Below are 27,897 nucleotides of genomic sequence, written 5' to 3' on the forward strand. Positions count from 1 at the left end.
TGGTCGTGATCCTCAGCAATGAGGGAACGAAGGAGAAGAGAAAAATTCAGGGGCCTTACCATGATGTCCTTATTGCGATTCTGTTTAGGACCTAAACTGAATTGCTAAGGGACAGAGTTATGCTACTTATATAGCTCAGTCCTTTATCAATTCTGTTCTGGTCCTAAACATAATAGCAATAAGGACATCATGGTAAGGCCCCAGTATTAATAACTCACCTATTATCCGAAACACTGAGCAAAACAAGATGGTCAACAGCACAAACCACGTGTTCCAATCATGGTTATTGTTCACCGTTGCCACCCCAAGGAACATGAAAATGATGGTCTCCGACGACGATGACAGCATCTTCATGGTGTACTTTATAGTTGTGTGAGACTTGTGCGATATGTTGCCTTCTACATAATTCTTCATTGTGATGCCACAGAATGTTATCCTGGAAAAGAAGTGATTATTATCCTCTAGCCGCCCAGAGGCCTATAAAAAGGTATCCTGTTCCATTCTAATTCGAACTTTGTGTTGACAAAATAAAATTTCATTTTGCTTGGCAAGGTTTGACGTATGGGCGGCTAGAGGTTATAAATGATGTAGGTATAGTTGCCAATGTTGCCATCAGATATATCGGAGAAAGTCGTGCGCCTCTAAGGCCAAGCACTGATTTTATCTCGTCCCTCTTTTTCTAACTATGTTAACAAAAGAGCCGAAGACTATGTCTATCGTCTAGGTAGAGTATGGCTGGTCTAGGTCGTATCAAAACCGGTTCAAACCCGTAACAAGTTGTTAAATCAGAATAGGACTACGGAAAGTAGCGAATCCCGCGCCTGCCTAACGCCTGCAAAACCTACACCTATGTATAAAGACTTTTTGTATTAATTGTTAGTAAATATAAGTTTGTATTATTCTCAAAAAGTTGATCACTCATTTTAACTGAGCTTCCATTATACTCGTAGTTACTTACACTTCACTAACCTAATAATTTGATATCCTGGCTGGTGAAAAAAAAAATTAAATTTAAAATATATCTGTGTATCTAAGGCGCCGTAGGAAAGTTTCCAATACTACATAATTTTCATATATAGATCACTTTTCGGAAAATTCTCATTTTTGTATGGAGATGATAATGGTATATTTCCTGAACGATAGTGTCCTTTATTTCCGGCAAAATTTTCTTAAACTTCTGAGAAGTTTTTCAACTCTTTGGAAATTTTCCTCAACTTGCACATCTATACACGAATGAAATCTCTATCACCCCCGTTATTGAATGTATGTAGGTCATGTATTTCGTATTTCCCTCACAACGTTTGCTGCATTTTATTTCGGCAGAGTCAGCACTCAGGCTGTTCTCATCGTTTTAGCGAGTACGAGCGATTCTAACGTGAAAAGTATCACGTTTATAAAAAAATACTTACTTCCTACATCCTACTTACCCGGGATTAACCGGTTAAACCTGGAGTTACCATGGTTACCAGTACAATTTGACACTGGATTAACGGTTTAGTTATTGGTATCTACTGACCCATTCAACTTTGCCTTTCAAGTACGCACTATTCTTGAAAATTTATGAAAATTATTAAAGGTGATATCGGTCCGGAAATACCGCGGCCGACCGTTCATTCTTCATTCCATCCATAGTGAGCTAGGCAGAAAGTTCCTGAAGAGACGCACAGTTGAAAAATGCCAACCGTTTAAGTGTAGACGATGGAAATGTTAGTGCTTATTCGGGCTCTATAGCGATTGGAATGGCACGTAGTGCACGCGGCAAATAGGAAATGGGTAGAAAGGGGACGGAACAGTTTTAATCGCTTAAGCTGGTCCAGATGGCGATCGCTGCAGGAAATAGGAATGGACACAACTACATGCACGAATAAAGTTGTTTGTGGAACGTTGTTAGCGTCAATTTATACCTACATATTACATACTAATGAAATTCATAGTTTATTGCAAATATTCTATTCTATTAGCGTTTTCTATCAACGATTGTCATATAGGCTAGATAGTCCTATATCAAAACAGACTGCTGACAATAAAAACTTTACAATCTACCTGTTAATACTTTTATAAGTATCATTTTTTTTTATCGGTAGGTACGCCGTAAGTCTTCCTCATTTTTTAGCACAATTAACACAACCCTGTTAGTATTTGTTTTATAAAATACTTACGCCAATATTCCGCTCATATGGAACATCTCCGCGTTAAGATACGCCAAGTACGCCATAACGAAGATGAAGATGGGCTCGATGACCCTGACTTCGTGGGTGAACCGGGTAACGAGGCCGGTAGCGAAGCCCCACACCACCCCGATGCAGGTCCCGCCTACCGCTACTACTAGGAACGAAGCGAAGCCTGCTAGAAAATCGGTGTAGACTAGCCGGGATGTGCCCATTTCGCTGAAACAAGGAAGAATAATTATGAATAAAAATCTAATATTTGAGTTGGATCATTCAACTTAAGCTAGACGTGGCTAGCTTCAATTTTCTAAACAAGCCCTGTTTTGAATATTGAAGATAGAAAAAGCATATTAAATGAATTTTAAATTAAAATTGGAATCCAAAACTTTACATGCCAATTGATTGACTCCAAAACAGTGTTTGTATTACTTTGAATTAATATTTGTGGAATCCAGAGGGAACTATTATGTTATGAGATAATTAAGTCAAGACTTTTAGCAATCAAAAATATGGAATAGTTAGTTTTGATGATTATAGACGTACATGCAAACAAATTCATACCAGGATTTTCTGAAAGAAGAATGGATTTATATGTACTTATTTCAAAGTTCATTTGTTGGTTTCTATATACTTATATAAATACCTACTTTTAATAGTATTCCCATGCTCAGTAAAATGAAAGAAAATAAGTTCCTAACTTCTTCTAGAATTAATTTGCATCTCTTTTACGCCATTTCCAGACCTATGTGTATTTTTTTTTGTATGAAACCTCTTGCGGGCTTACAACCCGCGGGCTTGACCCCAAAACGCTCACAAGATAATGGTACTGCATAAAGATCGTAATATATGCCAAATTAAATTCATATCATAAGTAGAAGTTAATCAGAGCACAAGCTCAGTGTGGCCACTAGAGACATCTAGACTAGATCTAGATATCCTCCAATAGTGCCAATATTCATTTACTCTTCCGAAGGTCCGACTTCGATTGAAGTAAATTATTTGCTCAGTGCAGAGATCGGGTAAACCAATTTGCTTCACCGACTTATCTCCTTGACGTTATCGGTAGTTTCTATTCGATTTTAGCGTCTTAGATGTCAAGTATCAATGTTGCAAGACATCTTGCACATGAATAGAGTAAATAGGTTACGTTTTCATGTAACATATATGTATAGTATAGATAAAAAAACCGGGCAAGTGCGAGTCGGACTCGCGCACGAAGGGTTCCGTACCATAATGCAAAAAAAAAACGGTCTCCCATCCAAGTACTGACCACTCCCGACGTTGCTTAACTTTGGTCGGCAAAAGTCGGTGAAAATTTCAACTGTCTAGCTATCACGGTTCGTGAGATACAGCCTGGTGACAGACAGATGGACGGACGGACAGCGAAGTCTTAGTAATAGGGTCCCGTTTTACCCTTTGGGTACGGAACCCTAAAAACGGACATGCTGTAAACCATACCTAATATTACATATTTTCAAATTGATCATTGGTATATATCTAAGCATTTCACGGTTATCTAATTAATTAGATCTATCCATTTGGAATCAAAGTAAACATAATAGACCCCTCATTCTAAACGCATAATCGGCTTCGTTTCATAAATACAACGAAATTAGGGATTAACCTGTCTTAGACAATTATTGCAGAACATGATCGTATTGATCATCGATAAAGTACCTAATTGTCAATTTTTTCTTAATCTAATGGTGCTCCCACATCGGCTGTTATTATAAAACGTACATCTCGTGACAGGGAAATCATGATAGTAGTGATTGTGTTTTATTATGTTGTCCCTGCCACACAATGTTATATGTATATAATTTTATAACATCCAATATAGGAGCGAGCAGTACCATAGTTAAACTTATAAACGCTTGATTTATAGGTAGGTATTTAAGGTTAGAGTATCCTTACGTGTAAGCCTCAAACATGTGGTACAGCACAACCGTGACCGCGTCGTTCAGTAGAGACTCCCCAAACACCACTATATACAGGACCTCGTCCACGTGGATCTCCTCAAAGACCGCCAGCACCGCGACGGGGTCAACGGCCGATATTAGGGCGCTGAAGAGGAACATGTCTAGGAGAGGTGTTGTGCAGCCAAACATGCCGGTCTGTCCGCACGCCCATAGCGAGGCACCTGAGAAAAAACGTAATTACGGTTTATGATTCAAACAGAAGTTTTATTAAAGTATTGGTATGGCGGGACGACCAGGCGGCGTAGCACGGTCGCGTTTTTATCCCTTGTCACCATATCTGTCACATTCTAACAAGTACGTAAGTGCGAAAGGGACGCGCATAGTGATAGTCGATAAAAATGGAACCGTGCTGCGACCGCAGGACACATTTTTCAGCAACTGGACGGATGCTGCAGTTAATCGGGAGGATTTGAAAGTCTAAGGGGAAGGCCTTTTCCTAGCAGTGGGACACATTATAGGCTCGTTAAAAAAAGTGGTATGGTAGTGGTAGTGATAATGTTTGGTCGCAATATCCAACTGGCGAGAAGTGGCGCAGAAGAGGGCAGAGTGGCGCTCTCTTGTCTCGGAGACCAAGATCCTTTTTGGGTTCACTGAGCCAGTGAATTAGTAGTGGCATGGTTATGGTAACAAAAATTTTAATTAGCTTTGACACATTCTCTTCCTAAGCGACCCGCTAGGTGGGTTCTCTGTTAACAGGCGCTTATCGCCAAAAGGCGGAGCATACGTATTACGTACGTATTATCGGCGATGATCGTAGTGCGTAGCGCGCGCCGGCAGTGGATGATTTAAGTTTTTTGATTGGGGACTGAAAATCAGCGGTCTCGCTGAGTCTCATTCATTTTTCTACTCAATTTTTCTACATGGTTGTTAATCCTGCGTGATGGTTATACTTATTGACTTATTGTACACCCAGCCGCAAAATTGCATGGCCACGTTATAAATTAATTTGTTCATAATATTTCCATGCCATTTTAACATCTCGCTGTAATTGCATTTTATATTTGTGCTGGTAAATAAATATCTTTTAAATAAAATAAATTTAGTAGGAGTAGGACCAAGTTTTAAAACTGTTTATTTTGAAGTTAATTGCACATAAAAATAAATTGTCATTTGTATTAACAAAAACTTGTGTATATATTTTTTTTATGTAATATTTAGTCACCAAACGAGCAGACGAGCCGCCTGATGGGAAGCGGTAATTAACAAAAATGTGTTTGATCACTTCCGGAATACAAATTGGATTCACTTGATACTTATCAATGTAGCCATAAAACTGTTATTACACCAATCGTAAAATTTAGTATGAACCACCTCAGTTTTAACGATACATCGCTACGTTTTACAGGCACTACGAGAGGATCATAAAAGTTGACAGTCTTAACATATATAAGATGTGTATCTCACGAAAGCAGAATGATCTTACTCGGGACTTGATATACATCTGTACACCTACTTTCAACATTGTGTTTATGCTATTCAAGACAACGTGCATCTTGCATGGCGTGCTAGAGGAGCATTTGCCAGATTTGGATGCATCGAAAGTCCAAACTAAGTTCGACGGGGCTCAATTGAAGTTTAAGATAATTATTACATGTTAACTCAAGAATTATCAATCCGACGTCGGAAAAGGAAACATCACTTTTCCACCAATAAATATTTTCTGAATAAAATGCACAAAACGTTATGATCACATATCTAAATAAACGTCATCATAATTATTTGTCCATTTCGTGTTATCTCTAGCAAAATTGATTTACAAATCAAGCCTTAAAATCTTACCAATGGTTAGCGTATTGAACACCGTTCCAACCACAGCGAATAGCAGTATAGTCCCAAGATGATCAAAGAACAGTCTGTTCGGCATAAAGTAACCAGCATCTAGTATAATAGGCGGCAACATGTAGAGGAAGAAGGTGTCTGGAGTAAGTGGTTGAACGTGGACACTGTGGGTGCTGAGCAGCAAGGCACCGATGAGGACACCCACGAAGATCAGAAGGCAGGATTCAGGGAACATCCGCGAGAGTTTTGGCGCCATGTGGAAACCTGTAACAATGAGGACGATAGGTCAGTTTTCGAGGTAAATACTGATGACATGTTTGATAAAAATGCAATTTAGGTACACGTACCTACTTAAGATTTATTTTTCACTGCCCTAAAGTAGCATGTTTTAACTTGAGTAAAATATCAAAGATATGTTTACGATGGCTTGACATATATTTGACACTACACCCAAACTACACCTACATTACCTACATAAAGCCATTCTCGCAAAAAAAGTTTAGGTAACCTCTTTGTTATTTTATTCTGGTTTTACATAATTAAAGTTACTTCACAGCTTATCTTCTCTTTGACTAAATCCATTACATAAGAACTTTGTAAATAAGTAATACAAACTCTAACAAATCAGTGAAATTTAAAAGTTTATAATTTTGTCACGAAATGTCCAGGAGATTAAATAAAAACACGTAAAAATACAAAATTATTGTAAATTAAATAGGAGTCTTAATGTGAAACTTTTTTAAGCATCATCATAATTAAAATTAAGTATTTTCCAAATTGCGAAGTGTTCTGTGATCAGTTTCATTAAATGATATCTTTATAGAAAAGTCTACCTCCAAAACTAATCTGGAGCAAGATCCGACATAAGTTCCATCAGGATAATATAAATTTTAAGGTGTGCGACCCAGACTCAGACAGAAAAAAACAATAAGACTAGGCAATGAATGCAGAAGAATATGTCACTTATGAACGCTTTTATACACTTAATAAACAAAGTACCAGTGAGTCGTGTGTGATGGCAACTTCTCGCAGTAGTGTGTTTTACGATTTGGACAGTGTCGCCAAGAGAAATTCTTACAGCTACTCAGCCATAGGTCTATCGACGTTTAACATATTCAGGGCACTTAACAGTAAAGGCAACGAGTGGCCAAGAGCACCTGAGTCTGTACATATTGTTCAGGAATGCACTACACACATTAAATCCAATTTAAATACATGCGATGAAAAAGAAGAATATTTAAATACGGAAAAAAATGATTTTCTCCGAGAATGTGGTCGGTCATCAGGAATATGTTTGAAAGATAGTATTGAAGACACTGAAAGTAGTAGTGACCCGAATGGTCCTCAAATTACACATTCTATGGATACTAATACTAGAATTAGAAATCATATCACATATCAGACCGAGCAGCTCAAAGTAGAAGGTCATAAAACAAGAAAAAAAGATCACGATAAACGCATTAAAGATTCATATCTTACATCTCATACAGCAACTAAGGTCAAAACAAGCGAGTCTGTAGTTGCAACAACTGCAACCTACAAAGAAAAAGTAATAACAAACATGTCGTCCATGAATAAAACTCATTTGAAAATGGAGGAAAAACTTACATGCATGAGCGGCGATGGACTAGGCGAAAAATATACAGCTAACCTTTCAAAACATGACCCGTCTTGTATTATAATTTTGGATGAATACGATATTGCAAAAATGAGTCATAGTCAGATATCAGATTCCCGCAAAAGTAGAGCCAGGCTCGTTAATGTGGTAACAAATAAAATTAGAGTGAAACCAAAAAAAGTACGGGCTGTGAGGTGTCCTAACTGTCATGGACATATAGAATTGGCTGTCAGTATAGAAGATGAAGCGAGTACAAGAGTTCAATCCAAAACGGATCGTAAATCGGAAACTGAGTTCACCTATATGGCGGCCTCAAAAGACACATATCATCCAATAATTGAAATTCCAAAAGAATGTCCACATGGATGCGAGATGGTACCACTTTGTCAAATACTACCCAAAGTAAATTTTGACGCGTCTAGTATAAAGCAGAATATCCGCACGAAAACGACGACGCCTCGCTACATTAAGATGACTAAAGCCTGTAGACATTATCCTCCATGCACTGCAATCCCTTCATGTCAAAGGAACAATGTTATAAAAGCCAATTATGAGTGCATCCCACCTTGCAGCCATAACCCTCGGTGTGTTAATCTGCCCCTATGCATTTCATTTTGTAAAAACATGCAGTATGACGAAACCAGAAAACATTACGTAGATAGAGAGGAAATTTCAAAAAATCGCTACATTCCTGCATTTCAATATTTGCCTGTAAGTCAATATAAACTACTACAGCCACATATTATATCCCAAAAACCTGCATTTCATCGTCAACCATATCACGTAGATCAAACTCACTTATCGTGTCAAGTTTCGCCATTAAATACAAAGCAACTTGGCATTGCAACTAAATCTTGTCAATATGATTATCCAAAGCATGAGCCTAATTATGCGCCAAAAGTGGATGCAACTAATGCAAGCGTTATATATATTAGAGATGTTGGATGTCAATTTAAAAACTCCTCCTTTACACCACCCCATACGTCTTATTACCAAACACGAGTTTGTTATACATCTAGCGCTTCCTTTGATCCTGGGAGTAAACGTTTGGACAATATATATACCAATCCCAAAGCTTTTACATGCGAAACATTGCCCATTGATGCGAAATCGAAAGCAAAATGCAAGTCATCGACGATTCTATCATCGTCTTCCTCTAGTGTCACAATGACACGTGATTTATCTGTCAAGCCATCCTCTAAGACCAACACTGCAGCATTCTGCATGTTGCGAAACGGCGAAGGGGGGTACGTGGTCCCAGTCAAGTCGAAAAGAAGTGCTCTCAAAGGTAAATGTAAGAATAAATTTACTATTCAGCGTCGGCAAATATCTAAAGTCTTGTCGAATTTATGGTGTAGAAAACAAGTGTAATTTTAAATTTAATTCAATGTCACTGTTTTTATATATTTTGGAAAAGTTGTGGAGTAAAATTATATACGGGTTCATATGGTGGTTTCTTTCATACCGTTTTGTTGCTAACCATCAATTCTCATTATTATAGTGTTTTACCTCTCGGTACAAAGCATTTGTAAATATAGAAAACTACGCTATGGGCTCTACCACGTAGTGCTGTGCAGGGCTCGGAACCGGTTTTACCTTTACCGGAAGGTAAGGAGGCCAATTCTGATTCAACAATTTGATCTTATTATGATATAATATTGACAAGGCTCGCAGCACATATCAAGGGCATCAATAAATAAATAAATGGGAGATAAATGCTTATATTCCTTTCCTTGGTGGCAAAAAATGACTGCATTCTCGTTGCCAGGGAGGGTTTGGGATTATACTTCTCCTTCCTTGGTCCCTCATTGCTGAGGATCGCGCCCGTGTATGCTTCGTCTTCACAGTGACCCGATTTTGGAATTATGCTGAGCGACTTTTACTATGTAATTTTTTAATAGTAATTTTTTCGCGATTTCGTGGTTGGTCTCATAATAAAAGATACTCAGTATAATCCCAAAACTTCCCTGGCAACGGGAATGCAGTTATTTTTTGCCACCGTGTATAGGTACCTACGACCGTACGACACTATAATGCGCCCGCTCGGTAACGGTGACCAATCAGCGTGAGAGATTATAAAAGTCTTATCACAACAAGATCAAAACCTTAACAGATTGTTGAGTTAGAATCGATCTCGAAACGTTACAGTTACTGAAACGGATTTGATTAAAAGCGGGTGAGGCAACTGCGCATTTTAAGAGTATTAAGATCACTTTCCGCTCTGAAATCTAGGTCACAGGTACCTTTCTGAAATTTCACAAGATCCAACTAAGTTTCGTTGAACTTTATATTTCACTTTTTCCTTTAGGGCAAAGGTCATAAGTTACATCACACTTTTAGATGTTAAATAAATCAAAGCGTTTGCAAATCAGTTTCGCCTCGAAGAATAATTATACCCACTTCTTATTACAAAATATCTAGGTAAGTTTTAATACCTATATACTATCTAACCTGTACATTTTCTTGGTCGAATGTGCATTGCGTAAGATGTAAATACACATTGGACAAAGAAATTCGACAGGCGGAATACCACCCTTAATCAGAATTCAGAATCCCAACTTTATAAAACAAATACTTTTACAGCAGGCAAAGCAATTTTTGTGAGTAACATAAGAAGGCATAAAAACGTAGGAAACTTTTTTGGGCACAATATAAATGGTACTTGTCCCAGTTTCTTTACCTAAGAAAAGTTGTGCCCTTGGATACATTTCAAATGCAAAGGTACCTACAGTCGTTCGCCTTATCACAAGTAGTAGGGCGCAAAATGTAAACGTATCTTTGACGTCGACTGTGCAATACATAGACTACATAAAAAGGATCAGGGAATTACAATCTGCATTACGTAAACATGTCAAAAAATTACAAATTTCCCTGACCATTTTATGAGTTTTTTTTGCGCTTATTTCAGACTAGTTATGCAAAGTTCTGCAGAGTAATCGCTCCTTCCGAATCGCCGGTTTTCTGTTTCTGCGTTAATAATTAATATACTGATACTTTTAGTCCATCCACTACAGTGCATAAAGATCATCCAACGTGTAATATATTATCCCACCAAAAACATTCTGTAAAAAACTAGCCAAGTCTCGATGGAGCTGCTTGTTTATCTCTAAAAAGTAATGAAATCTAGACAAAGTCGTGCCAAGTCTAAGGTTCCTAACTGCGATTTCTTTATTATTATAGTTAATGTTGTGTGACTTGGCCGTTGAAGGGTACACAAGGGTACAAAACCAGGTGCTCCATGACACCATTGCACCAATCTGCCATTGCACCAAAAAGAAGTGTTTGTTTCAGGCTCGCCCATACATAAGTATTATTGAAATACGCAGCTTTATCAAGCCTACAATTGACTGGTTATTGAATCAACGTTTTCCAAGTGGCAATTTTCCATCGTCAATGGGTAGCGGTTCTGGCGACAGATTGGTGCAATGGTGTCATGGAGCACCTGGTTTTGTACCCTTGTGTACCCTTCAACGGCCAAGTCACACAACATGAACTATAATAATAAAGAAATCGCAGTTAGGAACCTTAGACTTGGCACGACTTTGTCTAGATTTCATTACTTTTTAGAGATAAACAAGCAGCTCCATCGAGACTTGGCTAGTTTTTTACAGAATGTTTTTGGTGGGATTTCACTTCTTTTTGTAGAAACGTGGGCATATTGATTTATTTTATTAGATTTTCTTATTTAACACGTTTTTTTTCTTTTTAGGAGTAGTTTTTTTATTATTACAAATCTTTCTTTTCTTTTTTTCCGGTTCTGATTCTTGTACAGTAGCAACAGGTTTTCGTATTTCCCATTCATTAAATCTAATAATTAAATAATAATCAGTAATCCGTCACTAATCATCATATAATGACTTGGCAATCGCACATAATGCTTTACTCGTACCGTACTCGTAAATATGTGTAATGCTCAAACTGAAATTAGCGCTAGCGTTATGTTCAATTAGAATTATTTTTAATAGGTGACGATGATCCTTTTGTCATTACGCAGCCGTGCGATGGCCAAGTCATTATACGTATTACAAATTAAAGATATCTTATTGATAAAGTTTTAACACCCCCTGGCACTGATTAAAATAACCGACTTGGTTTCACATTACATCTCAAAACTTTTTTGTAGTAAAAGCGTTGCGAGACTTGCACCTTTTTACATGTAATGTTTTTGATGGGATCTCATCTCTTTTTGTAGGCAGTCCTTCTTTTCGGGTACTCATACCCATACTATGTATACACATATCATAACTAAACATATCTTCATTCATACTCACATCGTACATCGTAGTGTACCTTTACTTTACCTACTATTTGTAGGAAGTGCAACAGTAACTTTGTAATATCATATATTTATATGGGATTACAAACTTACTTATGCAGTTCTTAGATCTTTAAAACGTGACTGATATTGCAATATTTTTAGGTTTTCCCTTTATGTGGCCTTTAAACCCTAACTCTGTACCAAATTTCAGCTCTCTGAGTTTATGGGAAGTACTAGTTCTATTCTGATGATCATGAGTGAGTTTCATAAATGCGAAACTTTGCTTTCGCTTAACTTCGGAACTAAATGACCTACAGACTTGAAATTTTGGATTTTAAGTATGTGATTATAGCTTACTGGATGACCAAAATTTCTGCGTTCTGGTCTTATCCAGAGGTTCTCAAATAGGGGCCTGAAAATGCGGCGAAATGGTTCCAGTAAAGGATGGTACGGCAGTGTTTGCTTCGCGCTCGACTTGGCGGGGGCACTGCCGTGCCCCCCGATATGTGACGTCACAGCATGAGGTCATTTTAGTATGGACCGTTTTGAGTATTAAGAGGTAGCTCTTGACAGAGAAAACTTAGAAATTAGCGACTAATATCTAATTTCTAACTTTGTATTGCTTGGTAACAGAGAGCCATTCTATTCTCATAATCCCTTATAGGGATTGATAAAGGCCATACAAAAACTCTTATTCTACTGAAGTAAGTGGATAATACTTATTAAACCAAGCCACTTGATTGATGAACGCTAACTACCTAGATAATCAATGCCCGGATTGCCCGGCCAGACGGAGTGGCTACAAGCGATCGAAAATTAAACAAATCAACTCGGAACGATTTTTTCCGCACCGCAATCAAAATGGAAACTCGACGACAGTTTTATTCTTTCTGTTTACCTATAAATCAATTTTGCTTTTAAAAAGTTTCTACTAAAAATAAAAAGTAGAAATTGTTTTCACGTTTTAGTGAGAATTTTGAACTTAAGGTACTTTAAACTCATTTCTACTGTGACTTGAGACCTTAACAGACCTGAACATATATACTTACAAATAGGCTACATTCCTACTAGTCAAATCAGCTTCCTTTTTAGAACTGTCAAAACGATTTGCTAATATGGAATTTATATGAAAACGAATATAGTGACGTCACGGTAAACTCACCTACTTTTTATATTTCAATCCGATTTATTAAATACAGATTGAGTTTAAAAATAGCTGATATCAATGTTTTTCTAATAATTATCTGGTGCTATATTTTACATTTTACAGGAAACATCCCTATTGATGTAACTTTGTTATTACTTTCCCTTGTGCCCCATTTAACTTGTGCTTTATAAATTGTAGAGGGCAAAACGAAAAGCATGCAAGTAATAATAGTTATCAATAGAGTTAGACCAAGAGAAGTGTGCAGCGATTTTGATAACCCATGTAATGTAGTGCAAGTGTGATTTATACGTTATAATTTTATAGAAGTTTGACGCTATTTTAACACTTGCACTGCGTGGGCAATCAAAATCGGTGCAGACTATTCTTGGTCTAACTTTAAATCAAAATGTGTGGGAGCACAAGCAAGAAAAAAAAATTCCGTCGTCCTTACCACTACACCTTATAAAACAAAGTCGCGCCGCGTCGGTCTGTTTGTGTGTATATATTCGCGATAAACTCAAAAGCTACTAAACGGATTTTCATGCGTTTCACCTATCAATAGAGTGATTCTTGAGGTAGGTTTAGGTGTATAATTTGTTAAAGTTTTGTGTAACCCGTGCGAAGCTGGGGCGGGTCGCTAGTTTTGTTTAAAATACTTCTTTTAACTAACGTACTCTCTTACAAGTACATCGTAGTAGGAACCCAAGTTAGTCGAGCAGTTTTCTAAATACGGCCACGGATAACTTTCTTACGTGATTACCCTGGTTCATTTACCCGGGTAGAGATTAGCTCAAAGGCGATCCCTATATTGAACCTTACCCTTTTATGAGGAAGTACTTGCTTAAAGGTGACGGATTTCTGTTACGCAGAAATTTTAATAATATTGTCGCCCGTATCTATAGATAGGACGCGTGTTTTAGAGTTTGACCAAGATAAGTTGACAGCGATTCTGATAGCGCAGACTGTGCAAGCGTTATTTTAAACTTCATAATTTCAGCACGCTTACCATGAGATCAGTAATGTGACAGACGGACAAATGGACGGACAGACAGACGCACGAGTGATCCTATAAGGGTTCCGTTTTTTCCTTTTGAGGTACGGAATCCTAAAAATCATTCTACGTAGTATAAAAAAGGCCCAACCGTGAGGTGTTGCGTTTTATACAATTTTCAAAATCATCAGAGCAGCACCTCTAGCACAACTGGCCGCGACAGGCGTGAGAAGTGACAGATCGGCGCGACTTGGCGGCTTGTCGCGTGTTGGCAGCACAACTCACGCGCGAGAGCCGCGACAAACTCGCGATCAGATGTCACTGTCAGAAAATGACAACGATCGCGACTTTGAACTAAAATCCGTAGCACAACTGCCTATTTTGAGACAAAATATTCTCGCGTCTTTATGTCAATCCGCGAGTCCAAGTCTACGCGACTTTATAACGCGACTCGCTCTCGCGGGTGGTTTGCTTGTACTTTTTTAACTAAACTCATGATAATTATAACTTAAAAACTAGTTTCATATATTATGTAATAATATAATTTGTATAATTACTTATTGCCCTAAGGAATAAGGAAGTATGGAACAATCACTAAATGCGCTTTACGCACTCTTATATTATGCACGGTGATACCTACAATAAGTACCACAACACACCCATCATGTTTACAACTTTAATTTCAAACAGCTAGCTTGTAGGTACTCAATTAAGTAATTAGGTACATATGTAGGATTTTTAAATTTCAATTCAGGTTCATAAGTTTGTAAAAGTAATCCTAAGACTTCCTTACACAAAACTTTCATCAATCTAACAACGGAGCCCGCTTGCTTGTACATAAATGAAGCCGATGAGGTGGGTAGATACAAATGTTCAAAACAAACTATCCAACTTATTAAGTAAGCCATAGTCTTAGTAGTAATATTTAGGATCACGGTTAGATGTCTAATTTCAACAATCTCTTACTATTTAGGTACCGTTTGGAACCTTCCTCGACTTCAACAAAACATACCTACATGTGGCCTGTGCCCGCTGCATCGTACTGTAACAGAATGATGTAATACGTGGCTATAACAGGATCATGTCCGGCTCAAAATCATGCTTTGTATGAAATATTATCAGTCAACACCCACTAAACCATTCCGTCCCCTGCCAACACCATACCGTGACGTGGCTGGACCGAGCCGACCAATAATATTTTGAAGGAGTCGTTACGCTCATGTCATAGTCTGCGTAGGTAGCATAGGTACGGTTATCAATGGTCTACCATATTGAAACTCCTCTAGATCATACCCGTGTTCTAGATGTTTCAGTTCATGTTTGACAGGGCCTGATACGATCATGCTATGATACGTTGCTGTCAACATTAGGTAAGAAGTGGGCCTTGGGGAGCTAATTAATAATGGCTTCTAGGAGTTCTAAGTACTTACCTACCTACTTTATTTTTGTTTCTTTTCAGGTAAAAATACAGGAGAAAAAAACAATATTTAAATTAATAGTATATTGCTTTGCCTTATATATTTCTTATTATTAAACCTATTAATATATTAACATCTAGAACCACTATAGAGAAATTGTAAGAATCTTCTTTATTACCCTGGAAAAGTATTTTCTCTCTTCCTTTTTCTTCGACATGCGGCGTAGGACAATTAAATATCACCCTGGAAAGAAATTGGTTTGTAAACAAGACAATAAAATATGGCCATGACTTCATCGAGGACTACGAAATAAGCTTTTCATATCAATTTGTCAAATCATAAACAGTTAGGTACACATTACACACACATGCCATCCATTATTGGCACAAGAAAAACTATATGAAACTTATTTGAGAGTTACTGTGGCAGCTTAGATAGGTACTCCATAACCATTAGGGTTATTATTAATAGTTCACTTCCTCGGTGGTGTTCTTAAAGCTAAAGCGCTTCTCACATCTTAGTTAATTTAGAAAAGGGGACAGCTCCGCGTTTGAAACCTACAAGCTTGCCTAGTGTGTTTCGTTTCCTGAATCTCCACTTCGGGTCCCGTTGGCACGTTCCTGTTAATAATATTTTCCTTTGGGTGCTGGGATATCAATCGTGTCTAGGATAATGCTGAACTTATTCTGAAAAAAAAAACACTATTATAACAGGAATATGAGAACAAAACCAATAATAGCAATTCCATTATTATAGTTACTTACAAAAATATTTTATTTAAAAGGTTTATTAAACAGAAATTTTTAAACAATATAGATTTTAAGGAATATCATCAATATTAAGTATATAAGGCTCTATTACTTACATTTTTTCATATTTTTTCCCGTAATTAAATGTTGACAAAATTTGAAAGTTCCTTGACTTTGACAGGAAAAACTTAACCATCGACAAAAAACTAGATTTTTTACCACCAAAGAACGAATGATTTAGCGCATCCCTGGTTTCCGATTCAGTGTTGCCACTTGCAAATATCGATTTGTTTAGACTTTGATTTCGCCGGGTAACACTGACGAGTCGCGCCGCGACTTTGAGTTTTCTACGCGGCTGTTGCAGTCGCGGGTACAAGTTATGCTACGGAAATCGACAGATTTGACAGCCGCGGGAATGGCGACTCGAGTCGCGGTCTAAGTCGCGGATGCAAGATGTGCTAGAGGTGCAGTTCGATACTCATCTCCTTCTTTCGTTAGGGGTGGTAAAAGGTATTATAGTTCTGACATTTATTTTCAAGGAACACCAATTGTTTCCCAAACTATGACAATATCAGCGGTAGTATTGGGTAGTATACAGTAAAAACTTACCTATTTTAGCCAAGCTGGCGAAGAATATCCACAAGCCGATGAGAAAAGGCGTTTCGACTCGGTGGAACTCGAAGGCCGCTATCACGAAGGTCCTCTCCTTCTTAGCGCTGGCTGTGGCCGGCAGGTCAGTGGTGGACTCCAGCTGCTGTCGGAGCTGCGTGCCCGAGTCGCCGGGCAGCGGGGCCACAGGCCCCATGGGGCCGAAGCCGAGGCCGGGGTACGTGGAAGTCCCATCGACAGTTATGGACGGACTCTGTTTCGTGGTACTCTGAAACAAAGAATGATAGATTAGTAATGGGAAAGAGGAACGGTACTCAATACGGGTGTGAAGGGAGAAACAATAGTCTTCGCCTTATCTAGACACGCGGCAGCGTGTCAAGCCAAGTTCAAGCAAAGGAACTGGCTAGCCAGCGCCGAGTGTAATATTACACGAACCACTTGGTGCCACTTTTGACCCTTCTATAACTCAAAACATCTTTGACGTAAACACATAAAACTACGTGTGTTTAATTATATCCATAAGGATATCTAGAAGCCCAAATTTCATGAAGCTAGCTCAAACAGTTATAAAGGTATGAAGGTCAAAAAGTCGTAAATTTTAAGACTGACTTATGACTTATAGTACCTAAACCTAACCTACTTCCAGATGACCTAGAAGGATGAAATTTGGAATCCAGCTTGGTTATTGTGTGTAACCGTAGGAAAAAATCTAAAAATAAAATAAAGTTAAAAAATAGGGGGGGTCCCCATACAAAAAAACCACTTTTTATTGGGACTGACATATAAGTACCTAAACCTAACCTACTTCCAGATGACCTAGAAGGATGAAATTTGGAATCCAGCTCGGTTATTGTGTGTAACCGTAGGAAAAAATCTAAAAATAAAATAAAGTTTAAAAATAGGGGGGGTCCCCATACAAAAAAAACATTTTTTATTGGGACTGATATAAGTACCTAAACCTAACCTACTTCCAGATGACCTAGAAGGATGAAATTTGGAATCCAGCTCGGTTATTGTGTGTAAGCGTAGGAAAAAATCTAAAAATAAAAAAAAGTTAAAAAATAGGGGGGGTCCCCATACAAAAAACTATTTTTTTATTGTAGCGTTGGAACCGTTTCAAGCAGATATTTGAAACTACCCCAATATATGTATTATTATATTTGCTATATTAAAATAACGTTTAGTCAAAAAATAAGTGGTGTCCCCATACAAAAAACTTTTAATACGCTCTAAACAACCGGCCAACGGTGTGTCGTCGGCGGCGCGCGGTAGGTACCACATAATTATACAAAGAACAGAAGTAAAAACCATACAGCGGAAACACAAGAAAAAACATTAAATCTCAATACCTGCCTAGTTTTCTTTACAAAAAGTATTGATATCCCACCAAAAACATAAATGTAAAAAAGGAGAGCCAAGTTCAATACAAAAATTATGCTTGGCTGTGGGGCTCGCCGCAAAAAGAATGGAGATCTAAATGAGTGCCACTGCCAAGTTCTATGCAAAATCCAAATATGTATTTATAGGAACAAAATAACATTATAAACAAGTATTAAACTCTATTTCTTTGCTTTATTTGATACCTATAACAATTGCTGTTATTTAAAAAAATGTGAGATCTTAAAGTAGGTTAGATTTGGCTTGGCCAGGTTTTATCAGAATTACAATATATATAAAATGATTGATATAATGAAAACTGGCCAAGTCAAATCTAACCTACTTTAAGATCTCACATTTTTTTAAATAACAGCAATTGTTATAGGTATCAAATAAAGCAAAGAAATAGAGTTTAATAACCTCATTTGGAAGACTCGTTACTTATACGTATGTAGGTACTACGTTCTCATAATACATTATGTATTATGAGAACTATAGAGATTATGTATTATAAGCAGGGCCGGATTAAGCATGTCGGGGCCCCTAGGCAGTGCGAAGCTCGGGGCCCCCTACAGTCAATTCTGTACACAGCACATTCAGTACAGGGAAATAAAAGTTTGCGTTTTTAATTTCAATCTTCAGGCGTTGGCCGAGCCGATCCAATCGAACGATGTCTTTTTCGCTCTTTTTGCGTGGACATAAAGCTTTATTCTATCGGTTTTTGCCAATTCTGCGTCGCGTCAAGTGTGGGGAGAGCCCTTTAGGCTTAAGGCCAATTCCCAGTGGAATACCAAAGATGAGAGCTTTGGCATCATATTGATAGCACTCGCAGTGCAAGTATTATTTTAAACGTCAAAACTTCTATGAAATTATAACGTATAAATAATACTTGCACTGCGTATGCTATCAAAATCATTGCAGACTTTTCTTGGTCTAGGTACCTCTATTAATTCACCAGTCAAGATAACATGTAGATACAGGGTCAGTTAAAGAAGCAAAAATAAACGCGAGTGCAGCGAGCACTAAATTTTTTGACAATATTGCAAATTGTGAAACCGTGTTAAAAGGCCGGGTATCGATCTTCATCTGGGCCTAAAAGTCCAAAGTGCCCCAGTGAGGCGAGCTTTCATGCGAAGTCAAAGCCGTGCTTCATCAGGCTTCAGGATAAATAGTTCAGCACGGATACGAACCAATGTCCTTTGTATTAAAAAGTGAGACCGCAGGCCGAGCTTGGCGCAGCGACGCCAAAGGCTAAGCTGAAGTAGAGGAGATGTGGAACACAACACAATAAACCAATGGTAAATTGAGGCTGAAGGTCGAGCATTCCTTTGAAAAACTGGGGACAATTTCGTCTTCTTTCTTTTTCTTTGTTTTAATCAATCTAGTCCTAGTGATTCGTCGAGTCGAAATAACCCAAAAGTTGTTGGTTGTTCGAAATATATTTCGAACCATTTTTCCTGAAAACCTCTAACTTTGCAACAGGTACCTACGCAGAATGCGCCTCGTAAACTTTTACGTATTGCTTCAATTTTATTATAGTATTTCATTAATTTAAAGAATGGATCGAAAAAAAAAACAAAAACAAAGCATATTTATTATTCATTATTATAAGAATAAAAAATTTACTCATGAATTTTGAGCCTATTGAACAAAATTTTATTTGGTGCGCGCTGAGCCGCCGGGGCCCCCTAGCCGAGGCGGGGCCCCCAAGCCGAGGCGGGGCCCCTAGGCAGTTGCCTACTTTGACTTAGGGTTAATCCGGCCCTGATTATAAGAAGAGAATATTAATTATGTACGAGACATCATTAAAGGTACACTTGTAGGTTAGAGATCAACTTCCTCATACGCCCCCTTCTTAATAACCCCTAGTTTGAGCTTGTAAGTTGAACTAGGAGCGACTAGTGAAGTTTATCCTCAGATATGTGAAGGCAACTCGTATGATGTGAGTAGTTCTTGTTTGGAAAAGTTGTATAATTGCCGTCGTAGTTCCTACGTTGCACTTTCAATTTCGTCTATAGGTACAGTCAGCATTAATAGTAGCGGATAAAATAATGCACTAAATGTATCTGTCACCCAGTTACTTTTCCTTTACAAATAACGATAAATCTATTATAGTTCGCGTCCATAAGTATTTGGTATAACCTAACTGAGAGAGTGTAGTAGGTATATATAGAGCATATACCTACTACACTCTCTCTCTATATCGAAATATTTCTATAAAATTCTAAAACTCGAATTTAATTTGTTACTTGTACAAGTACGCAGGGACTTACAATGGTAGGTAAACAAACTACGAGTATACAAAAAAGTTACCCACATGTGGGGAGGAATCTCTTTTCCCGCATCCCGCATTCAGCTCTAGAGATTAAAAGTTATGCTCGAGGTGATCACTGCCGATTACAGCCCTCCCAGAGCCGAATACTGCTTAGAAAAATATGTTCTTGACTTGAGTTTTGACATAGATACCCTTAGTGCAGGTCGCTTGGCTCAATGTAAAGTACTGGTTATTTAAGGGACTGTTTTGGTAGGCTCAGTATATATAATTAAGCAACTTGTGGTGGTAAGTTTAAAAAAAATTTAAAAAGTCCTCGGATATTTCAGGAAAATTTCAAACACAAGGAAACTTTCGTTTAGGAAAGGGAAAGTTTGATTCCCATAAAAGAAATATGCGAGTAATCCGGAAATTTTGGCGACTTTCCCATGGCGCCTCAGGGGGCCTAGACGAAATGAAATGCTAAGACAAATGTAAATAATATACATATGTATATAGAAATCATAGCGTTTCGTTTTCTGCGAATGATTGTCATCTCGGCTAGACCCATATTAGGTTCACACACTGTATAAATAGCTACTTAATTTACACAAGTGTGTGCAGGATCCACTGCGACTACAGCGAGTCAGATCAAATCAAGTTCAGATCTTAAAATTTCGAATGAGTCTTCCGACCCGGAAAGATGATCCCGCTCATTGCAGCCGTCATAATCACGAATCGTTTATTTTGGTTGTACAGTAACCTGCAGTAATATGTTACAGAACGAAGACCGCAAAAATATCTGACACGATCTTATTTGTAGAGCCATAAGAGCTTAATTGTTACATATTTTCGCGGCCAAAGTCAAAGTCAAAAGCATTTATTGCAAACATATTGCAAGCCTTCCAAGAGTTACATATTAGATGTGGTATATGGTCCACGCTTATTAGCACGGACAGACCGGATCATACAAAGAGTCCAAAATGCATGTGCGCGTTATTGTTTTAGAATTCCCCCGCGAGCGCATGTGACTCCTTATTTAAATTCATCAGGCATTCTCAAAATGGCTTACAGAAGAGAACTCCATCTTTCTTCCTTATTGTTCGGTGTAGTAAAGTTTGCAAAACCGGAGTATCTCTTTGAAAAGTTCACCTGGCGCTCAAACACCTCAATGAAATATGGCCTTAGATCGGTCAGCAACAAATTAGTAGCTTCACATCACTGCACCACCGCTTTTCGAGGTAGTTTTAAATACACAGCAACTAAGTGTTGGAATAATATTCCTCCACCACTACAGACATTAAATGGTCTTCATAGTTTCAAACCCGACTTAAGCAACACCTTCTTCAGATTCAAAACGAAATTCCTCTTGGCGGTAGAGCAATACCCTCTTACCTACCTTCTTATCTCTGATAATAGCCCAGCCAAACATTACATTAAGCTATATTTTTAACAAATACTTATGCACTTCACACTCAATATATATATCCCAATTTATATACACAAAACGTTACTTCTTTTAAATATGATGCTGTACACAAACTATAGAACACACATAGAATGCACTGTAAGGTACACATATATTTTATAACTTGCACTCCTCGCTCCGTTCCGTCACATATTTTATTTACTTTAGGTTCTTTATTATTTTATTAGGGTCCGACTGAAAATCAGCGTTGCAGTTAATTTTACTGCAACATCATGCTGAGTCGAGCCCCTTTTTAACATCACGCTGTTTTGTTTATATGTTAACATAAATTTAATTTTGTTTTAGAAGTTTTTTAAGATTTTATGTTCAAATGTACCATTCATGTCATGTTTGTGATGTTAAATAAAGTTTTTCTATGTCTATGTCTATGTCTATTATTGCAGATGACTGTACGGCATATACTCTGTGAGTAATTTACTAGCTCTTGCTCGCGACTTCGTTCGTGGAATTATGGTGATGATTGGTACCTGTCCTGTATTATTCTCCGGGCCTCAAACTGTATCCATGCCAATTTTTTATATAAATCGGTTCTGCGGTTTAATCGTCAGACAGAGAAACAGACAGAGTTACTTTATATTTCTAATATTAAATAGGGATTTAGTATACCAACATGACTGACAAAGAATATTAGACATGCAGATAGATAAGATATTTCAACAATTAAGTACAGATCAAAAGTTCTCGAATTTAAACTGTTGTGAGACATGCTAACATTGAATTATTCAAGATCAAAAGTTAGTCTCGGAAGATTTATTTTGGTACTTATTCTATGAATCATCTGTAACTGTTAAGTGTGTTATGTTAACGTATTTAAATACATAAAAAACTAAATAGCTCCCTATAAACTTTAAACATACAAAATCCCTATACATATAATAATCCTTATCCGTTATGTTGAAATAATTTGCATACAACATAAACTTTACAGCTACATCGTCCAAACGATGTGCTTATCCGTTTCGTTCAGGACCATTATTTGGTGTCGGTCATAAAATGAAACCCGATCTTTGTAACTTGACGGCTTATGTATTCTTCTAAATGTAAAACAATAATTATGCTAAATGCTTTACTGTATTTAAGTTTTTTACGAAGCTTTTTTGAAATACAATGTTTAACCGCTCGTGCTAATATTGATACCCGAGCAAGCGAAATATTCCAAAATTGAACCACGAAGCGAGTGGTTCGAAAAATGGAATCTTGAGCGTTGCGAGGGTTTCAAAGCACGAGGGTTAAACAAAATTTGCCCCTGAGTGAAACACGAAATTTTTCACCACATCAACCCAAAGCAAATATTAAATGTAAAATATCAAACAAAAACAAACCAAATCAAATCTAAATGAATGTTATTAAATATTTATCATCCAAAGTCATCATTTAAAAGTCAATTCTACCAGCAAACATGAGAAAACAACTCAAATACAAATACAAATGCTTTATTCGTCGATCATAGTTCGTCTCAAAATTTGCATTTGGTTACTTTGCCTCACATGTGGATAAAATGCAACTTTGCTATCAGTTTTTGAAGTGCAAAGTAAGCCTTTCCGAGCTGGTGTGGTGAAAAAGATTTAACAGACTAATTTTTCCTGAACAGGTAGTAGTTAGTACTTACATGGGTTATAATTAAACGAATGAACTAAATTAAATAGCTGAGGATGATGAAATAAATAAATTGAGCATCGTAATTAACCGGTTATCCGGTTTAATTAAAATATCTAAGCAAGATAGAACAAGAGAAAGCAATACTTACACGTTATATTTTCAATTAAACCGGTTATCTCAATTAAGCTCTGCCTGTTTTCCTAGGATAGTGGTGCCGTCATATAGAGGCCGTCGCCATGCAAAATAATACAGCATATATGGATAGTGGTGCCGTCATATAGCGGTAGTCTCCATGCAAAATAATACGGCTAAATATGGATGTAGACATTCTTTTGTCAGCAACCGCAAACGGAAACGAAATCCCATTCGTTCCCGAGCGAATGAACGAAAACGGTTTGTAAAATAAAATGGTTTCCGAGCTCTACAGACTTCCCAACATGGTTAGTCCATGCCCTCATTATTCGTGTAGGGTCACTTCTGTCTATTGATCTCAGCGCACCCCGATAGTTCGCCGCAGTATCTTGACCTTGCTTTGTGCAACCTTGACAGCTGTAGGCTTTGTTATATGAAATTTTACTAATATTAATACACCGTTCAAAGCTGAAATTCAAGAAGTGTTCTTGAATTTCAGCTTTGAACGGTTGATTTTGATTTTTTGATTTTGATCTTACCTATTAGGACACTCTTATCACACACAGTCGAGTATGGAAAAGACCTGAAACTGTTAGCATGATTTTAAATTTGGAAATCTTATCTCCATATTTTTAATTGCGCGTGTGTTTCCATTCATTCACCATTCGTTTCATTCCCCCTTATTAAATATAGTTCGCCTAGCTTTGCATCGACTTGAACAGTCGGTACAAAGTAAAGGATTGTCATTATAATTATATCCTATCCACGATGATGACGTTGGAAACATACGTCCCATACAACCATTTCCAGTCGCCGTTACGACGCGGTGTAGACACATCTTGTGTCGACACCGTCTGTTTCGGTCACAATTCCAGTCGCAGAGTCGTCGCCGTGTCGACACAGTTACCAGAAATGGGGAAGGGTCGACACATGACACAAAGTGACATAAAGTGTGGTCGCCGTGTGCACACATTGTTTCGGGTTTGCGACTACTTTATGCCAAAATCATTCGTTCATTCGTTCATTTTGTTCCTGTCAAATGGAAACTGTCAGATGGAAAAATACTTAAATAAAAATAAGTGACATTAATACGCCATCCCTAAAACGGATTACAAGACGTAATTATATATTGTTTGCATTTATATTACAATAGGGCTTAAATTATTATGGGGAATGAAACTGCTCGAGTGATTTGATAAACTAAGTGTAATATAATCAACGCGCCACCACATTGTTTTAGTTTAGCCGGAAATGAAATTGTTTACTCCTCAGTGCCTGTGTTCATAAATATATTATTTGATGCATTTTTAGTACTTCGATGCGTATACTATACTTAAATAACAGAAATAACGCTTGACATACTACAAAACTTGTTAATTATGATGTATAAATATGGTTTAAGGCTGAGAAATATTGCAGTCACAAAGTAGTCGCAAATGTTTCGACTTTGTGTCGACTCTGTGTAGACACATGACACGCGCTGTCAAAAGTAATAACAAAGTTACTGGATTTGCAAAATGGCTCCTTGTGTTCATTTGTTTTCAGATATTCTCAAAGTGTAAAAATGCCGTGGTCAGAGATGGGACTAATAGATTAACTGTTTATTCGACTAATTAATGGAATAAAAAAAGTTCATCCTCACATTTTAATCGCGATTAGTTTAGTCGACCTAACATAGATTGAAATTGAATTAATCTGAATATTAATCGAATAAATTATCGATTAAATCTCGATTGAAAGTTGACAGGGGGACATTTTTGTAAGTAAATGGAATAGGATTTGCATGTAAATATTTCCCACCTTTTCGGGGCGGGGACATATTTTGGATGTATTCCCATTTATTCCCGCAGGGAACAGATGGAATAGGATTTGAAAGTAAATATTTCCCATTTTTCCCACCTTATCGGGGTGGGGACAAATGGGAACACGCAATTGTCAGATGTAATTCCATTTATCCCCGCAGGGAACAGATGGAATAGTATTTTCATGTAAATATTTCCCATTTTTTCCCACCTTATTGGGGGTGGGGACAAATGAGAACACAATTTTCGGATGTAATCCCATTTATCCCCGTAGGGAACAGATGGAATAGGATTTGCATGTAAATATTTCCCAATTTTCCCACCTTTTCGGGGTGGGGACAAATGGGAACACACAATTTTCAGATGTAATCCCATTTATCCCCGCAAGGGAACAGATGGAATAGTATTTGCATGTAAATATTTCCCATTTTTTCCACCTTATCGGGGTGGGGACAAATGGGAACACACAATTTTCGGATGTATTCCCATTTATCCCCGTAGGGAACAGATGGAATAGGATGTGCATGTAAATATTTCCCAATTTTCCCACCTTTTCGGGGTGGGGACAAATGGGAACACACAATTTTCAGATGTAATCCCATTTATCCCCGCAGGGAACAGATGGAATAGTATTTGCATGTAAATATTTCCCATTTTTTCCCACCTTATCGGGGTGGGGACAAATGGGAACACACAATTTTCTGATGTAATCCCATTTATCCTCGCAGGGAACAGATGGAATAGGATTTGCATGTAAATATTTCCCATTTTTTCCACCTTATCGGGGTGGGGACAAATGGGAACACACAATTTTCGGATGTATTCCCATTTATCCCCGTAGGGAACAGATGGGATAGGATTTTCATGTAAATATTTCCCATTTTTTCCCACCTTATCGGGATGGGGACAAATGGGAACACACAATTTTCAGATGTACTCCCTGGCGTGACAATGTGACGTAACGTGACAGGTGCGACATTTCGACAAGTCTCATTGTTGCTGACGTCACAGGCATCCATGGGCTACGGTTATCGCTTACCATCGGGCGGGCCGTATTCCTGTTTGTCACCATCATTGTATTATTTTTAAAAACTTTATTATATCGGCAAAAACAGGTATTTCTTTTGCGATGTTTATGTTGATAATGATGAAAATTGTCACAAGATTTCAAAGAACTTTCGGTAATTCTTGAGTTCTGTGTCGGAATTTTTGTCGTATTTCTTGTGACAAATGTCATTAGCTTCGCAAAAAAGTACTTATTAACTGGCGATATAGTGGAGTTTTTTTTTAATTAACATGATGGTGGCAAACAACCACACCGCCCGTCTGATGGTAAGCGATTACCGTAGCCCATGGAGGCCTGTGACGTCAATTACAGTGATGGAGACAATTGTTGGACCTGTCACGTCCTAAAACCTATAAAACGATATTCATGACGACTTTTATGACAAAATGCGTAGCCGCCATCTTGGATTATAAAATGGTCATCATTTTCGAATTCTGCACTCCCTAAAACCTATAAATCGACATCCGTGACGACGCAAGTTATCTTTATTTTCAGATCTAACCAATTGCTACAGAATACAAAGGACAAAAAAAGAAGCAAGGAGGTAATGAAACAAGCAAAAATACTGATGATTCCTCGACGCAATTGGATGATTCTTAAATTGTGTCCAGATTTTCTTGTCATAAAAGTTTTTATTTTTCACATATAACTCACAAAAGCTCCGTGACATTTCGACCTTGTAATTTTTTTAATGTTTTTGTTTATATATGCGTATCTCACTAGAATAATATAATCAAGGTATGTTTATGTTTGATGATTGAAATAGTAACTCTAAAAATTATATTTGTGTCTTATATTCCTGCCGAAGACTTTTATTTTTCCTTTTCCTTCTACACAAGTTAGGCCAAGTAATAAGAATTTCTTTAGGGCTCTCAATTTTATCTTGACTTCTACATCAGTAAAGCTACGAGGCCATGTTTGGTATCGTTTTCGTATAAATTCACAGTACCAAATTTAGTTATGGTATCACATTGACACCATTCCGAAGTAAAAACATATAAACTTATAAAAATACTTTCTTTTAAACTCCTCTTCACGCTTAAACTGCTGAACAGTTTTAATTTAAAGGTACACATATATTTTGAGTCCCGAGACAGGACATAAGTAACAAGTTACCTCAAAAATCATCCTTTAAAGGTGTGAAATGTGGTGCAGGGGGGAATTCAGAATTGAATTCTTGAAGTTAATACTTACTGTTTAAGTTTAGGTTTGAAGTCATGTTTTTTATAATTTTCAACTAAATCAAAGATGTAGAATTGTAGACCATCCCAAATTTCATATAAATCGGTTCAGCGGTTATTGATTTTCCGTACAAATTTTCACGCCACTTTTCACACCTTCAAAAGATGATTTTGGTTATAAGATCTATCCTATGTCCTGTTCCGGGACGCAAACTATTTCTATACCAAATTTCAACGAAATCGGTTCAGCGGTTAAGCGTCAAGAGGAGTTTAAAAAATACCGG

At 37.5% G+C, this 27,897-nt stretch overlaps 2 protein-coding genes across 5 annotated transcripts in view; one reads left to right on the top strand and one right to left on the bottom strand.

The window, feature by feature from the left end:
• Positions 1 to 27,897, bottom strand: part of LOC134668854 (sodium/hydrogen exchanger 3) — a 75,169-nt gene that overhangs the window by 12,281 nt on the left and 34,991 nt on the right. For all 4 annotated transcript variants that reach the window (XM_063526324.1, XM_063526327.1, XM_063526323.1 and 1 more), the window contains exons 3-7: positions 16,717 to 16,984; positions 5,927 to 6,190; positions 4,083 to 4,308; positions 2,160 to 2,387; positions 219 to 436 (exon numbers count right to left, since the gene is read on the bottom strand). In XM_063526324.1, coding sequence (XP_063382394.1) covers positions 219 to 436; positions 2,160 to 2,387; positions 4,083 to 4,308; positions 5,927 to 6,190; positions 16,717 to 16,984 — 1,204 coding nt within the window. The remainder of the gene's footprint in view (positions 1 to 218; positions 437 to 2,159; positions 2,388 to 4,082; positions 4,309 to 5,926; positions 6,191 to 16,716; positions 16,985 to 27,897) is intronic.
• LOC134668615 (uncharacterized) lies at positions 6,849 to 8,918 on the top strand. The gene has a single exon (XM_063526054.1). It carries the CDS (start codon positions 6,867 to 6,869, stop codon positions 8,913 to 8,915), a length of 2,049 nt encoding a protein of 682 aa, XP_063382124.1. The 5' UTR covers positions 6,849 to 6,866; the 3' UTR covers positions 8,916 to 8,918.

Source organism: Cydia fagiglandana, chromosome 11 (genome assembly GCF_963556715.1).
Source record: "Cydia fagiglandana chromosome 11, ilCydFagi1.1, whole genome shotgun sequence".
Taxonomy (NCBI): domain Eukaryota; kingdom Metazoa; phylum Arthropoda; class Insecta; order Lepidoptera; family Tortricidae; genus Cydia; species Cydia fagiglandana.

What these genes read in the sequence shown, in the direction of transcription:
- LOC134668615 (XM_063526054.1), top strand. Translation starts at nt 6,867, where the DNA reads ATGAATGCAGAAGAATATGTCACTTATGAACGCTTTTATACACTTAAT.